Source organism: Lycium ferocissimum, chromosome 8 (genome assembly GCF_029784015.1).
Source record: "Lycium ferocissimum isolate CSIRO_LF1 chromosome 8, AGI_CSIRO_Lferr_CH_V1, whole genome shotgun sequence".
NCBI lineage: Eukaryota > Viridiplantae > Streptophyta > Magnoliopsida > Solanales > Solanaceae > Lycium > Lycium ferocissimum.
Genome location: NC_081349.1, coordinates 27841311 through 27858452, shown reverse-complemented (window position 1 = coordinate 27858452; position 17142 = coordinate 27841311). Strand labels below are relative to the sequence as shown.

General features: G+C 32.6%; 2 protein-coding genes across 2 annotated transcripts; one reads left to right on the top strand and one right to left on the bottom strand.

Annotated features, from left to right (window-relative positions):
- Positions 1–369: 369 nt before the first annotated feature.
- On the top strand, positions 370–5980 carry LOC132067800 (phosphatidylinositol 4-kinase gamma 7-like). Its single transcript, XM_059461126.1, has 2 exons — positions 370–634; positions 3403–5980. Exon 2 carries the CDS (start codon positions 3670–3672, stop codon positions 5590–5592), a length of 1923 nt encoding a protein of 640 aa, XP_059317109.1. The 5' UTR covers positions 370–634; positions 3403–3669; the 3' UTR covers positions 5593–5980.
- Positions 5981–12053: 6073 nt separating this feature from the next.
- Positions 12054–16721, bottom strand: LOC132066786 (uncharacterized). The gene is made up of 5 exons (XM_059459995.1): positions 16233–16721; positions 13734–13791; positions 13561–13644; positions 12947–13088; positions 12054–12551 (listed from the first exon to the last, which is right to left on the bottom strand). The coding sequence occupies exons 1-5, from the start codon at positions 16636–16638 to the stop codon at positions 12273–12275; spliced, it is 969 nt and encodes a 322-aa protein (XP_059315978.1). The 5' UTR covers positions 16639–16721; the 3' UTR covers positions 12054–12272.
- Between the last annotated feature and the right edge of the window lie 421 nt (positions 16722–17142).

Below are 17142 nucleotides of genomic sequence, written 5' to 3'. Positions count from 1 at the left end.
CTCTACCTCACAAAGGTCGGAGTAAGGTTTGCGTAAACTCTAACCTTCCCATGCTCTATTTGTGAGACTACACTAGGTATATTGACATTTTGAAAAATTAAGTGTTAAACCATTCAATGATCAATGTATTATGTTAAAGTTGTAATGTTAAACCATAGTTCTAGAACACACACATGTTTCCTTATACAATAAAGGGATTAAAAACACACATTTGAGTTACTTGAAGGTCAAAACCATTTAGTCAAATATTACAAATGACCAAAATTAAAATTCATGAATAATATAGGGACTAAAAGTGCAAGTTGTCCCAAAAAGAAAACTTTAAATCGAGTGTTTGGATATATAGATACAGAATACATTGTAAGTAAGATAAAGAGACATAGAGATAGAGAGAGAGATTCGTCAAAAGAGAAAAAAAAAAAAAAAAAAGCATAAGCCAAACAGAGGACAGAAAGAAGAGGGTTTTTGGTGGCTTGAAAACGAAATCGTAGCCGTTGATTGCCTTCGTTCTGTCTCGTAATCTTACGGTTTACATCGCTGAACTGAAATCTTTACATCATCGGTAAAAAAAAAAAAAAAAGTTGGTGTATTGAAAACGAATCGTAGCCGTTGATCTCTCAGATCTGACCATCTGGTAAGTATTTTCATTTAGATTATGTTATGTGTTATTCTTCTTGATCTGTTATTGTGATTATTCTCAGTTTTAAATAATTGAATGAGAAAATGGGAGTTTTGAGTAGTAAATGTGAGTAATCTTTAAATTCAATAGTTAGATGTTTAAAAACTATATGGAAAATACTTTAAGTTGCAATTTTACTGATATTAATATGATAGAAAAAATACATCTTAAAATGTTAGTCAACGTCTATGTAGTTTGACTTTCAAAAAAAGTGAAACGCGACAAGTAAAAGTGAACGGAGTGAGTATTTGTTTATAATTTTTTTTTTTATGTTATTGGATATAAATGAGAGTTTTGAGTGTTTAATGCTTGTGATATTTTAGATGAGTGTGATAATAGTTTGTAATTAATTTGATTATGTATAGACGTGTTTAATTATATTCTTGATTACGTGCACACACTTGTTTGATTTTGAAATAATATTTTGAAATAATATAAACCCCCTTGTAAAAATAATATTAAGCTTTTAGTAATTTTCTCTTAGTGTGAAGTAGTTTTTGGGTTCCCCGAAAGGGAAACCTCTCTCCAACTTCAAGTCATGTAAGTTTTTATCTATGTTTTCTGAACTAATCTCCCTACTATGTAAATTTTTCCATGTTTAATTAATATATTATGTTTCAGTAATTACTTACTTGTTATTATGAATCTATTACTCTTAGTATATGGTTATTCTCTTAATTTCTTAATATATTCGATGGATTAACCTGTAAATTCCTAGGTGTTTGAAAGACCGTTTAAATGTCCAAATGATTAAGGACGATGTTGGCCGTGGTAACCGGGGTGTAGTTAAAGAAGAAGGATATTAAGAACAACGATTAAGAAAAAGAGATGAACAGTGTAATAAGATTCATAACTCGATAGAGTCCAGATTATTAAAAAAAAAAATAATTAAAAAAAACGTAAAAATTGGGAGATGGATAGAAAATAAGAAATATACTTACATGATAAGAGGAATCAAGAAGTGAGTGAGTACCGAGTAGGATTGTTTAAAATATTTGCTAAAACCACTCTATATTTCTATCCATATTTATATTGAAACAAAAAATATAAGCCCCCTCTCACTTTGGTATCAGAGCAAGAAGATTTTCGAGCCGAAACCTATATACTAAACTATATTTTATGAGAAGACCATTCTCTGCACGACAGAGAAGACAAACCCCTATACTTGTTTATAGACAATATTATATGAGACAACATAGTTTTACTAAATGTATAAGTCATAATTATCGTGTGATATATTTAACTCGAAAAAGACTTATAAATCTTAGAAAAACAAGAAAATTTTTAACTGAATATAGTAGATATATAGACATAGTTCATCGTCAAGATATACATAATAACATAACTATTTTAAGTTTAAGAAATAATCTTAATTGGGAAATATATTTCACCAACGACGAGATAGTTAGAGCTGAAGATCGTATTAGACATCTAGAACAGAAAGTAAAATTTATCCCATTAGGGTAATGCAAGATAACTATTTAGAGGTGAAACAAGAGTTAGAAAGACTATACCGAGAATATATCAGACTAAGTAGTACTAAAGAGAATCATTTAAGATTACAAGAATTAATAGATATAATATCAGGATTAGAATATAAATTATTAGGATATATAAGATCTAGAAAATACTCTCAAAAGTAGATCCAGAAGCGATTTAAGCCATAGTAGTTACCTTTATATAAAACATAACCTTTTGTTTGTTAAACAAATAGCTATAAACTATTGGTATTTATATAGAGATATAGAAAAAAGAAGAGAATATAGGAAAATTGAAAAGGCCCTAAGTGCATATTTAGAAGTAATAAATACAGAAACTTTGTCAACCCTAATAGAAAATAGAATGTTATAAAGCCAAGTTAACAAAGATCCAATTTCGGCTATAACTTGGGAGTTACAAGGCGTAAGAGAAGATATAAAAAGACTTACAGATAATATAGAGTGTCAAAAGAAAGTTTGTAAAATAAGAATTCCTTTAGAATGATAAACAAATTTTGATAAAATAGATACACTAAAGAATTTAGAATATTTAGACTTAAGAATTTACATACTGTTTTTCACGACGGAGTTTATATATTGCTAACCCGTCGCTAAATTTAGTAGCGGACTTCAAATATTTGTCGCTAAAGGCTTAGCTACGACCATTTTGCCGTTGCTAATATGTCCGCTAAACAGCACAAGATTTGTCTGTTTGTATTTCTATGTTATTGGATAAGAAGGAGAGTTCGAATGTTTAATGCTTGTGATATTTTAGACAAATGTGATAATAGCGTGTAATTAATTTGATTCTGTAAATTTTACTTGAAAAGATTTTAAGTTTTCAAGTAATATATAGCTTTGGATTAATTGCGAAATTAGTGCTAATTGTTTCAGGAGCTTTTGAGTTCTTTAGCTATATTTCTCAAGCATTATGGATTGTAAACGTAGATTTTAGGTTAGAGAATTTTTCATTCGGATTCTTGAAGATCTTGTCAGCTTTGTTACTGTTGTGGTTCATAATCAATGATCTATTTAATGTATTATATTTGGCCGATCTTTGTCTTATGTTGATTTCTTGATTAAGTGCTTAGATTTATTTATATGTTGTGCGTGTTTACAGATTGTTGTTCACTGCTATTTCCGTATCTGAATGAGCTGTTTAATGTATTATATTTGGCGATCTTTGGTTTTCGTTCATTTCTTGATTAAGTGCATAGATTTATTTATTGTTGTGCGCGTTTACAGATTGTTGCTCGCTTCTATATCCGCATCAGCAGATGGCTTTCTCGATGTAACATTTGGGGTCTTGATCATTCGCTGTTCGTTATTTGACGTGCGAGTGATAGTGTTCTTGTGTCTGGTGGTGACGTCTTTGGGGGTTGCTTTTGTTCCTCTTTTCCTGATTGATGATCGTTTTTGGATTGATTCTTTTGGTGGCTTGTGCACAATCGGCTTCTGAGTTGAGCTTGTTGGGGGAGCTCTCTTCGGCCACCATTTCTTTCTCGTCCTTTTATGTCTCCTAACTTGGACAGTCCTGTTCAGACTCAGATGGCTGTGGCAGTGTTCAAGAGTCCTCTTGGTGGAGAGTACCATGGAAGCAGTAGGATGGAAGGGAAATCTACTGGGAGGAGACGTGTTTTTGTGCAAACTGACACTGGTTGTGTACTGGGGATGGAGTTGGACCGTAACGACAATGCTCATACTGTGAAGAGGAGGTTGCAGATCGCCCTCAATGTTCCAACTGAGGAGAGTTCTTTAACATTTGGAGATGTGGTGTTGAAGAATGACCTTAGTGCCGTTCGGAATGATTCCCCTCTACTGCTGACGAGGAATTTTATGCATAGAAGTTCATCGACTCCATGTCTTTCACCTACTGGGAGGGATGTCCAACAGAGAGATCAGAGTGGCCCTATTGAAATACTGGGAAACTCTAGTCACTTTGCCAAGATAAAACAACTCGTCAAGGAGATGGTGAAGGCTGTCAAGATGGGTGTTGATCCACTTCCAGTCCATAGTGGACTTGGAGGGGCATACTATTTTAGAAACAGCAGAGGTGAGAGTGTTGCTATTGTCAAGCCAACAGATGAAGAACCGTTTGCACCAAATAATCCTAAGGGTTTTGTTGGCAAAACTCTTGGACAGCCAGGCCTAAAACGTTCAGTGAGGGTTGGAGAAACAGGGTTTCGGGAGGCTGCTGCGTATCTTCTCGACTATGATCATTTTGCTAATGTGCCGGCTACTGCATTGGTGAAAATCACTCATTCTATTTTTAATATCAATGATGGTGTTAATGGGGACAAGCCTCATAGTAAGAAGAAACTCGTCAGCAAGATTGCATCTATGCAGCAATTCATTCCTCATGATTTTGATGCCAGTGACCATGGAACCTCAAGCTTCCCTGTCACTGCTGTGCATCGGATTGGGATATTAGATATCAGGATTTTTAATACAGATAGGCATGCAGGAAATCTTCTAGTTAGGAAGCTTGATGGGGTTGGGAGGTTTGGTCAAGTAGAGTTAATTCCCATTGACCATGGCCTCTGTCTACCAGAAACGTTGGAAGACCCGTATTTTGAGTGGATTCATTGGCCTCAGGCATCCATTCCATTTTCAGATGATGAACTCAAGTATATAGAGAATCTTGATCCTGTTCGTGAGTCTGAGATGCTGAGAAGTGAGCTCCCCATGATTCGCGAAGCTTGCCTTCGTGTCTTGGTCCTGTCCACCATTTTCCTCAAGGAAGCTGCTGCTTATGGGCTTTGCCTTGCAGAGATTGGTGAGATGATGAGCAGGGAATTTCGTCGTGGGGAGGAGGAACCGAGTGAGCTTGAGGTAGTTTGTTTGGAGGCTAGAAGGTTAATTGCTGAGAGAGAGATTTTGTCTCCAAAGGCTGAAGTTGATGAGGAGGAGTTCCAATTTGACATAGATTACGAGGATGCAGGATATGATTATAGTCCAAAAATGGCCTCTGAGGACTTCATGACCAAGAACCCGTTTCAGTTTCCATTTGGAGGAGGAAATGGCCGCACTCAACTCTTTAAGCTAGATGAAAGCATTGAGGAAGAAGAAAGTGAAGAGGAGGATGAAACAAACTTCAACTATGTTCCAGCCCCCGTAAAGAATGTGACCGAGACAAAACTATCAATGTCCCTCAAGAATATTAGTTTAGGTGACAAGAACCAGAAGCATCCTTATTTTTCTGGAACAAAACCAGAAAATGCCTATCTTGCTAATTCTTCATCTGGCCACAGGAGTGCGAATGAGCAGCTTCCTGTGAGTTCCAGCTTTGTGAAGCTAGCAGATATGGATGAAGAGGAATGGCGTCTGTTTCTAGAGAAGTTCCAGGAACTGCTGTACCCAGCTTTTGCCAAGCGCAAGTCAGTCGCCATTGGTCAGAGGCAGATACAAAGGCTTGGGACTTCTTGCCAGTTTTGAGATTGAGGTACTACAACATCTCACTACTAGTATGAGTTAATGCCTAAATAACTCCCCGCACGCTTGTGGAAGTGAAGATTTCTAGCTTAGGTTGGTTAAGTGGTTATGCTCCTTGAAGAAGTTTTAGGGCGGCGGTAGCTTTGATAGGAAATGCTGTAAATATTTGGAGGCACCTGAGTGGAAGTGCTGAGTAGTATTGGTGTTTTTCTCCGTTTGATGTCTTCATTTTTTTCCCTTTCACTTCGTCATGGCGACTGTTAGATAAATAATTTGTAGAATGATATCTGAAAAAGAGAATAAAAAAAAGAAGGTTATGTAAATGTTGGATGTGTGTTCTTTTTATGATTTGTTTGTTCTCATATATCGAAGCTTACGAGAGCTTTGCTTGTGCTGTGGAGTGAGGTTTTCGAGTAATTTTGTATGAAAGGTTGGTTAATATTATCTACTAAGTTAAAGATATTTGCTGCCAAATGTTATCTGATCTGATTATCCTGTTTACCAGTTATGGTATACATTGTCATGTAGTGTTCATTTTTCTTTTCATTGTGCATGACACATGAGTTTGTGTCCTTCCTCGAAATGTCCTAAAAGTGGAAAGAGTTGCACAACCTGATGAAGCCACCTATACAGAAGAGTTGTGGATGGATGATAAAAAGTGCAGGGCAGGTCCCTTTTGTGGACCAATTGACCCTTCAGTGTACTTAAAAGAGTCCAAACGCTACATCACAGTGGCAGAGTATATATTCTGTGGTCAAGGAAATTCATGTTTGTTTGATCCAATTTCCAGTTCATAGACATTGAAAGTGGACCCAAGGGTCTACAAAAACCTAGTGAAATTAGCTTGTCAATTGTCATTCTTGAAAGATATAGATGGCCAATTTAATAAGAGGACCCAAGAGTGTGACCTAGTGATAAAAAAAAATTGAGAATCGTACGGTTTTAGGAATTTCTTTTTCTTTTCATAGTTTCTGATTTTGGTGGATAGACTGGGGAGATAGTAAGTACTTTGTGGAATCAGTCGAGGTGCATGTAAACTGATTCGACCATTTCAGTTGCAAAAAAGAATCAGTAGGGCGGAGGATATAGTTGTAAAGTTGCCAGTTTGGTGATATGTTAATCTTGTTCTTGTTAACAGAATAAGAAAGTGCTTTGAACGTTCACAACAAAGCAAAGATAAAAGTGATAAGCTTGGATGTTTGGTGGACGTCTACATCAAATGGTCATTCTTTTTAGCAACCAAGAAACGGTTTTATGCGTGTGATATAATGAAAAAATAAAAGGTACCTATAAACAGAAGAGATTTATTTTGCTGCTCAACGTTGACTAGTAAGGAAAAGCACAAGCAAATTAAAGCAAAGAAGAATAAAGGAGTTGAATAAAATTTGGATGAGAGCAAACGTGGCAACTTCATCTCTGATTAGGCTCGATTCGTACTATATAGCCCGTTGTTTGTTGTTGGCTCTGGTTTTTTTTCCAAAAAAAAAAAATAAGAAATCAATCATATCATATACCATAGCATGAAAAACAGATTGCAAAATTTTTTTCCGTTTAGTGAAATGTTAATATAGAGGATGATTGTTATAGATAGATCTTATAGTATCTCAATCAAGAAACCAAAGGTGAATCTAAGAATCTAAAATTTATTGTACTCACTAATTTACGGTATGTATCCAAGCATGGTAATTATCGTACTTAAAAGAAAAAATCAACCGCTATTACGTAGATCTCCTAATATGTGAATAATTTTAATTAAGGTGGAGAGTTCGAGCCACTTGAATTCATCGACATATATGTTTGAGATTGAGACGTAATAATTGTTTATTTTATTATACATACGCGTTGGTAGTTGAAGTTGAAAGGTACATATACCACTTGCAAATTTGCATCTACCTCTAATGGTTGGGGGTCCAGGGTTGTCTGATTGCTTCATTAAATAAAGGTAGTTCTCAACAACATGACTAAAGGGTGATATTATTCTTACTATAGCTTACTCATCTTGAAATCATCTAATTTGTGTCATTACTTGACTATAGAATTCTTCTCAAAATCTTAATTATTACTTAATTAAGACGTTGACAACATCGACTGATGAACTACATATAGGCCTTTTGGACCTACTAAAAGCTCCAAAACGTTATTTTCTTCTATTTTATATAATAACTCTACCCACATTCAATTTAAATGTTGCTTATTTTTGTATTGGGGCCAAGTACACATTCTTCTCTGAAAAAAAAAAAACAGGTAAATTATTTACGGATATTTTATTTGAATATTACTATTTAGTCTATACTCAATTTGTTATGAAAATTAGGAAATACAACCATATGAAATTATTTCAAAGTAAAAAATTAGGTACATTTACGTGCACTTTTGCCGTTCAAGAGACACAAAGTGTACTAAAGATTCTTGCATTTAGACTTGTCGGCACTTGTACAGAAATTAAAAGGGCAAAAAATCAAAAATAAAAATAAAATTGTGGGGTATCACGTTATATTAAAGAATTCATTTTGTTGTGTAAAACAAGTGAATTGGTGGGTTAAGTTTACATCCAATTAATGTATCCTCATATTTTTCGATTTGTGTGTATTCAGAAAAAAGAGAAAAATAAAACAAAAAGGAGAGGGTTGTTTTGGCATAAAAATTAATCACATATGTCATGTATTAGGATTGCATAAAATTAAGTTGTTGAGATTCTTTACATCACTACTAACATTTTCTTGTATTGTTTTCTAAGTAGCTAGTATATCACAATCACTCTTGGTATCTGTTTTTTGAACTTGTTTAAGTCAAGCAATTTAAAATATTTGATGATGTATTAAAGGAGCTTAAATATCTGTGATTTGACATATCCTTTTGTTGACCAAGTTTATTTTATCCCCCTTTTTTTCTTCTTCTTTTTTCTCATTTCTTTTTCTAAATTTGTAAGCTTAAACATATTGCTCAGCAAATATGTTTTTACTTCAATGATATATTCATGATACTTTTGTATTTAACGCAAAAAGCTAAATCTAAATCTAAACACTTTATAAGGTGCAGTAAAAAGAAGGTCATTAACATAGTGATCATAAGTAAGTGCGAGAAGAAACAGTAGTATTACGAGTTTGAATTTCAATAGCCTCATGACTATGTGACAAATGAATGTATTCATAAATACCGCGACTTCTTAAGTATTATACGCGTAATTCTAAAATTTTAAGTTTAGAAGGCATCAATAGCAGAATAAACTGAAAATGGCAAAATATAATGTATGTATAGGTTAAAAAAAGCTACTTTTTGGATTTCTTGAACTTCACTATAAACAAAAGAACATATTATCATTCAATTTTACGCTAAAAATGGATAAAATCAACAAGCTGCTCGATAAGATAATTGACCAGGGATAAAAGTTTTACAAGTTTATTTTATTTGGCATAATAAAAATCCAGAACAAGTAATTTTCACTATAATTTCAGAACAAGTCACACGTTATACAATTATGAAGCCTCAAATTGCTCTAATTAATGAGACAAAAACTATCATACAACTTCGTTAGGTAATTTCATTTATTGCGAGTAAGCAAATTTAAGAACCATAAATTTTCACTGATATGTTGTTTTTGTCCTTCAAAGGCGCTGATTTTAATTTTCGTCCCCTCAAATGGCTGGTCTTTAATTTTTGACTTTCACTTAAGAAAGTGGCGGAAAAAATTCGATAAAAAAAAAAAAAAAAAAAATTTCGCAAGGTAAGGCTTCAGGAAAATTCTATTTCGCAAGGTTAGAATTTTTTTTTTTTTACTCTTTTGAAATTCTACCAAAGTTAGGCCTCCGAATAGGCTATTTTGCTACGAAATTCTGTCTTGCGAATTTTTTGGACTGAACCGGAATTCGAACCCAAAAATTCAAAATTTTTGAGGTGAATGCTAAAAATTAAAGACCAGCAATTTGAGGAACAAAAATTAAAGACCACCCCTTAATAAGAACAATCGTGCAAATTGCCCCTTCTAGCACCCGTAAAGCCCAGATGTACCACAACTATGCACAATAGTTGAACTCCAGCCCATCTTTTTAATGGACTATAACTTTTTTAATCAATTATCATAAACTTATAGCACACATTAGCAAACAAAATTTAGATATTCTCGATTTCATTATCTAGTTTTTTAATTTTATATTAAAAATATAGTTAAACTCTGAACAAATTTTAAAAAAAAGTAATTGACACTTGAAAAAAATTAAATTAAATTTTAATATCTAAAAATGAACTTAGGATAGTTCTGAAAGTAATAACACCACGAAAAATTTATTAAACTTCCTTTTTTCACCTTTTCTTTTGGTATATATTCAATTCAAAGTTTCTACATTCTGTACGTTAGAAATCTAAAATTTTAAGTGTCATCAAAGTATATCCTAAATCTAAAAATATTAAAAATTGGTTGAACCGATAAATTGAACCAGCAAAATCTTCAATCACAATTGGTTTGGCCTTCCACATCTTTCACATAGAAATATCACTAAAATATACTTAAGAATATAGTTTTAATAAGACCTTAGGTTATCGGTCCAACTGTTAATGTAAATTTAAAAATCGAAAATCGAATTGGCAGTCAAAGAAAAAAATTACAAAACTATTAAAAATCATTACCCAATAACTCGATTCAGTTATCCAATAACAATTATTTTGGTTAAGTTTATCAGTTAAACCAACTTTTAATACTCCTAAATTTAGGATTTACTTTGATGACACTTAAAATTTTAGATTTCTAGGGTACATAATGTAGAAACTTTGAATTGAATATGTACCAAAAGAAAAAGTAAAAAAAAAAAAAAGCCTAATAAATTTCCAAGGTGTTTTACTTTCAGAAATATCCTAAGTTCATTTTTAGCTATCAGTTTTTATATTTAATTTTTTTTAAGCGCCAATTATTTTCTTTTAATTTTTGCTAATGAGTAAAATAGAAATAGTTTTAAAATGGCTTAATGCATATGCAGCCTTTCGAACTTGTCTTTTTTTTTTTTTTTTTTTTTTTTTTTCATTTTGGCAGATCTCAACTAAGTGTTGTTCTATTGAACCACGAACTCGTCCTCAATTGTATCTATCAAACATAATCTAACTTACATAGTATTATATCTTCAATGTAGCAACATGCTAATATATATTCTAATTTAATTATGCCATTTTTTAGCTAAGATTAGCGACAATTGAGAGGAAAAAAGAGTAAACTCTTAATTAATTCGGTAATGAAAAAGAGCGAACACAGAAACCGACACATCCATGACCTAAAGAATAGCTTACCACACGTCTAAAATATTACTTTACCTTCATTACCACAATATTTTTTTTGCTTCTAATAAAAATCATATTTAGAGGGTTTGATAACAACACGAGGACGAGTTCGGGGTTGATAAACAAACGAGTTAGTTGAGGTGCCAAAATAAAAAAAAAAGGACAAATTTAAGAGGATGCATGTGCATTAAGCCTTTTAAAATTGATGAAAACAAAAAATAAGAAGCAAAAAAAAAAAAAAAAAAAAAAAAAAAGGAGAGAGAAAGGAGGAGAGATAAGACGGATGAAAAGAGGAGAGATAAGACGGATGAGAAGGGAAGAGAGGGAGGGAGCAAAAAGTGGCGGATCCCATGCTAAAATATCAATTAAAAATTCCTCACATATCACGTCATACTTGTGCCTTGTAAAATTTTTCTTATTTTTGGGTCGTGACTTTTTGTCCTATTTTGTGTTGGTCTTTAATTTTTGCACTTCAAAGCTAATGATTTTTTTATAGGGTATAAATTTATATTTTCGCATCATTATATTTCATAAATTATGCCCGCACCTTGAAAGAACTTATGCTCGTTAGACATAAATTCAATTTTGAAGGGAAAAAATTAAAGGCCAACCCATTTGAAGGGAAAACCGTGCAATTTCTTTCTTATTTTGCCAATCAAATTGAAGATATTGTTAAGTGAATAATGGGGTCAATTTACCACAAGAGTTATAGACCTCAAATAACACCTATATATGACAATATTTTCCCGAGAGACCTATGGAAATAAGAATATATAAATGAACTAATAATTTGTTTGGCCAAGTTTTTAAATTTTCTTTACTTATTTAAAGTGTTTTTCGAAAAAGTACTTTTGGAAAGAAACAATTTGTATTCGGCCAACCAATTACCAATATTAGAACAACAATTTTTGTGTGCCAAGCTTTCAAAAAGATGCCCCATCTACTTTTCAGCTTTTAATAAACAGTTTCTGCTATTACTAATCACTTTTTCCCCCTCTAAAAGCTTGATCAAACACCTCAACTATATAATATATACACTTTTTTTACAAAAAATAAGCACCTTGAACTTTCTAAAAACTTGGTCAAATAAGTTGTAAGTATTGGCTTACCAAAATATATTTCTTAAGCCAATACTTACAACTCGTTTGACCAGTACAACATAAACTTCAGCACATATCATACATCTTCACAAGTAAACATCAGAAAAATACATTTACAACTATCATTAGAAATAAACTAGGAAATAAATACAACATACAATTCATAATTGATAGATGCAAGCAAAAGCAAATGGTAAAAAACATCTTAAATAAACAAAAACAAAGAATGAAAATTTTACAAATGTAAATAATAACTTTATGAAAATCTTTCCACAACAGAAAACTAAACAATAAACACACATAATTAAAATAATTAACTCATACATGCCTCCATGGTCTTTCAGCAAGATTTACACAATCCTTGTGCCTAAAACAATCAACTAAATGATCAATTGTCATTCCAGAAGCTTGCATGAATGAGTAAACAATTACTGGTCCAACAAATCTGAATCCTTTCTTCAATAAATCTTTGCTAATTGTTTCTGCTTTTGGTGTTCTTAATGGAACATTTCTTGGATGTCTGAATCTGTTGATTATAGGTTTGTAATTCACATAATTCCACATGTAGCTGCTGAATGATCCAAATTCTCTCACAATCTGCATATGTTAATTGATTAAAGAGAAAAATTTAATTAATTAACAACTTGATATCGTAGTAATAGCACGAGCTAGCCATTTTTCACCCCTGTAATTGATAAAATAGTCACTTTCATGTCATGGAGTTTCACCTATTGAACTTGAAACTCCATGACAGTGGTTAGTTTTCAATTATATGGATTGAAAAGTGGATATATGTGGATATATTGATATCGTAGTAATAGCATAGGCTAGCCACTTTTCAGCCCTGTAACTGAAAATAAATCACTATCATGTTATGGAGTTTCACCTATCGAAATCGGAACTCCACAACGAGGGCTATTTTTCAATTACATGAACTGAAAAATGGTTATTTTCTGAAATTTTGGTTGAAATGTAAATGACTTGGAACTTGCCTTGACTATGCACTTGGCATTGTCAACTATGCATCTAACTCTGCTTTCTGCTAAATTGAGTGATGTATTTGAGATTAATTCTTCAATCTCTGTCTCCCCCATTTTGGCCACATGGTTCGCATTAAATCCACCAAAAGCTTCTCTACATTAAGAAAAAGTGTTTACCTTCTACACTATAAAAGAATCTTTACACTATCAAATCATTTAAAGGATTACTATAAATAACTGTTAGTAATAAGTAGACAAACAACTTGCTAAAATAAATTAAATTATCTTTGGAAATCATGCGCGGATGTGCAATTTCGGCCACGGGTTCGAAGAACCTAGTAACTTTGATCTAAACACAGTATTGTCCTACGAAATTCATTTATTGTGTACAAATTATTAGTTAGAATCCAATAACTCAAAAATACTAGAATTTTGAACCCATAAATTTCAAATTCTGATTCCACCTTACCGGTAATGTAAAAAGAAGAATTACACTATCAATTAGTATATATAAGTTAAATAAAACAAGAGTCTTGAAATTTCTCTTTATGTAAACTAGCACAGTAATATAAATTTGAGCTATGTAGGGTAAATTTAAGTTTAAGTAAAAAGGAGAATTTATGTACCTTATTTGTTCCCTTCTCTTTAAAATTTCAGTCCAATTGAAATCCATCAGCATTCCACATAACGCAAGAAGCTCGAATAATTGACTGTTCAATTTATTTATTAATAAACTTTTCAGTAGTTATCACTGTTGTGTAAATTAATAAAATGAGCTCTAAAATATAAAATTACTTACTGGTCATCATAAACAGGAACTCCCCAGCAGTCATCATGGAACTGTACATAAACCTTATCTGCATATAGCAAATTCAAATAAATTAATCTTTGATAAAGAATCAAACTCTAGAATTTTCAGTTAGGATATGGAGTATGTCTTACCATATTATTCTGTCTTACCATATTATTCAAACAACATATGCATTGTGAATAAATATATATTTCACTACTAAAGACACATATTTTCCGATATGTTTCTGTCGAGCACATTTCTGACGGATTTTCAATAAAGTCTGTCAAAAAAATGTGTTTTCCTAGTGGTATTTTAAGAACTTGTAACTTTAAAATATGCAAGAGTGTGCTTGTAAATCACTAGGTACCCTAACTCGGCCAAACATTGCCCAACAGTCCCATGCCTTTCTTAGTCGGACCGACTCAATTGGCAAATTTTGAGAAGTCTTTTTGAAATGAAAGAGCAGGGAGCGGAACTAGAAGAAAACTTTCTTTATCTTTATGGACAGTGGTGGATTTAGGTTTTTTATTCAGGGAGCTCGGAAAAAACAACAAAAGCTAAATATAAAAAATATGGTTGTTGATGGAATCGGACTGCAGGAGAAACTTTAACACGATTTTGAACAACTTTTGAACGAGCTAACCTTTTGCATTTGTTCAGGGTATTCAAAAGTTAATATATGTATATAAACACAGAAAATCTACCTTATATATACACTGTAATTTTCTGCCGAGGGTGTATGAAAATAGTTAGGATAACGTCCCTGTTTATGGATAACCAGCTAATTCATTTTAAAAAATAGTTAGGATAACCAATTCATTTTCGATGAGTCAAAATTAAAAGCAGAACAATTAGAACATGAGAATAGATCTGGTACCAAGACTACGAGTGCATATATACCTATACAAAGTTTCAAACTTCGATATTTTAGGAGTTGATTATCCCTCTCGATAATAACAAATTGAAGTAATCAATAATTTACTAAGTTTCTGATATAACTCACGTATTGATGTACACACCAGTGATTAAGTTTTATATAGTCAAGCTAAAGAAAGTGAGTGCGCTATATTACTGTGCCCATAATATATATATAGATCTCTTTGATACACAGACCTTCAATTTAACAATCCAAACCTCTAAACACAGGTAACGATTTTGCAAAATTTTGGTGGACCATACTATGACCACCACTGAAAATTATCCCACCGATTAATTTTAAAATATACTCCATAAAGTACTATATTACAATTGGCATTATGTTGGTCAGAGTTGCTAGAATTTTGGTACACATTTAGCGTCAATAAAGGACATTTTATTGATAATTCAAATGATCCGACTACCAAATACCTGCTACTAAAGTAAGATACTCACAATCATTAACATCCTTTTTTAGCAAGTTTCAAAGCTTATCTTATCAATTTTTTTTTATCTGCTTATTGTGAGCACCGAATAGATTCTGATAATTAGGTCCTACATAGTTTCTTCGACTCTGTTCTACTCACAAGTCAACTTCTATTGGAAGAATGTATCATTACAGCATAATTTATACACCAAACTTTAGAAGAGTAGAAAGTATTTTTATACCTAGCAGTGTAAAAACAGAGTTAATGGTCAAAAACACGCTGAACTATTTGCGAGTTTCATACTCGTTCAGATGTTCCCTTTTCGTATCTGAACTAACACCATCTATGTATTAAAACACATCTCGAAACTGACTAGGCCAACAATTAGTTGTTCCCTTTTTCCTACCTGAACTATCAACTAGGTGTATTTTAATACATAGATGATGATAATTCAGGTAGGAAAAGTGAACAACTGATAATTGGGGTATAAAACTCGAAAAATAGCTCAGGTGTGTTTTTGACCATTATTTCTAAAAAAAATGTTTATATCTACGGTTATCCCTCATATAAAAAGTGGGATTTCTAATATAAGACATGTAATTGTTGGTGACCTAATTATCTTGAGTTATGTATCCATGATCTATGTATAAGATACATAGTTTCATGTATAATCTGTCACAGGTACGTTTGATCGATAAGTTCCCTTTTACTGAGATAAATACCTTTACTATCAGTGCAATGTAAGTGAGTTTTGTAAGTTACTATATTTATCGGATTATCATATCAGACTTGCTATAAAGAAATACATGCAGGGACAAAACAACAGTTGCAAAAGGGTGGTCAGTTGAGCACCTTCCATCACAAAACTATACCGTGTATATGTATATGTCAAACATCTGTTGTTATACATATATATTAAATCTCAAGCAATTTTAGTTGAAATTCTTGACTTTACTAATAATCATGTTATTGTAGGTCAATTTAACTTAAAGATGCAAGAGTCTTATAAATGTTAGTGCACATAACTTAAACTCTTAATATGTAATGAAGTCAAAATAACCTCATAATCAAACACCATCAATATAAAATGAGAATCAAAAAGTACTACAAGCCATATTCAAACAGTAACAATATTTCAAGAAAATATAAAAATGAAACTTACCACTACTACTAGTTATCCAATTGCACCTCCTCATGAGTTCTTCTTCAGTACTAGGACTTGGACTAGGATTACGAGTTGGACTAACTGCTCGAGCCACATTCTTGGATGTGGCCGGACCCTCTTTTTTATCCGTTGATGACGCGATTAATCGGAGTGCCAGAGAGATTTTCTGATCCAGTGGAGTGATTGAAGAAGAGTCAGTAACAGAAGAATCATTTGAAGTTTGTGATAAAGATAAAGAAAGTGAAGAAAGTGAAAGAGAAGAGCCTGTTTTATGTAGCCCTATAGGGTATATTTTCTTCCAATGTTTAGATAATAAGAAATTTGTAGTATTATTGCTTCTTGTCTTCTCTTTTTCCCTATGTTTCTCTAATGCATGATGTTTTCTCACACTTTGCTTAGACATTTTTTGAAGAAAAATAAATTATAAGAGGCTATGGATTGTAAAGATGTGAGACGATGATTGAAATATATAAAGATTGGACTTTGAAGTGATGGGATAATGTGAAGAAAGAATGTTAACTAAAGGAGAAGTTGGTAGAATGTGAATCTCATAATGGAGCAACTATATAGACTTATAATTGAAGCAAATTTGATTTGAAAATGGTTTATGGATTGTAAAATATTACTTGTTCAAAATGGAAAGTTGAGCGTTGAGGTGTTGGAGAAGTGTAGTCTTTCCAGAAGCTCAAGATATTTAGTGCAAAACGTTAAAATTGAATTTGAGAATGTTTTGCATGGCATTGTTATGTTAAGAATTAAACTAACAGATATTTCTTTCGATTTTTCACCCGAGGTCCGGTATTCATTTTGGGGTCGTGGTTAATTCGGATTCGCGTCGCGCAAGGTCCATTAAAGAGGAAAGCGCTCCCTATTAATCCGGATACTTTTGCATTCACTAGGCTCTGAG

Excerpts from the sequence above, each read along its gene's own strand:
- LOC132067800 (XM_059461126.1), top strand. The coding sequence starts at position 3,670 with ATGTCTCCTAACTTGGACAGTCCTGTTCAGACTCAGATGGCTGTGGCA.
- LOC132066786 (XM_059459995.1), bottom strand. The coding sequence starts at position 16,638 with ATGTCTAAGCAAAGTGTGAGAAAACATCATGCATTAGAGAAACATAGG. Across the intron at positions 13,645-13,733 it reads GTTCCTGTTTATGATGACCA|TCAATTATTCGAGCTTCTTG; the intron begins GTAAGTAATTTT and ends TAAATTGAACAG. Across the intron at positions 13,089-13,560 it reads AAGAGAAGGGAACAAATAAG|AGAAGCTTTTGGTGGATTTA; the intron begins GTACATAAATTC and ends TTCTTAATGTAG.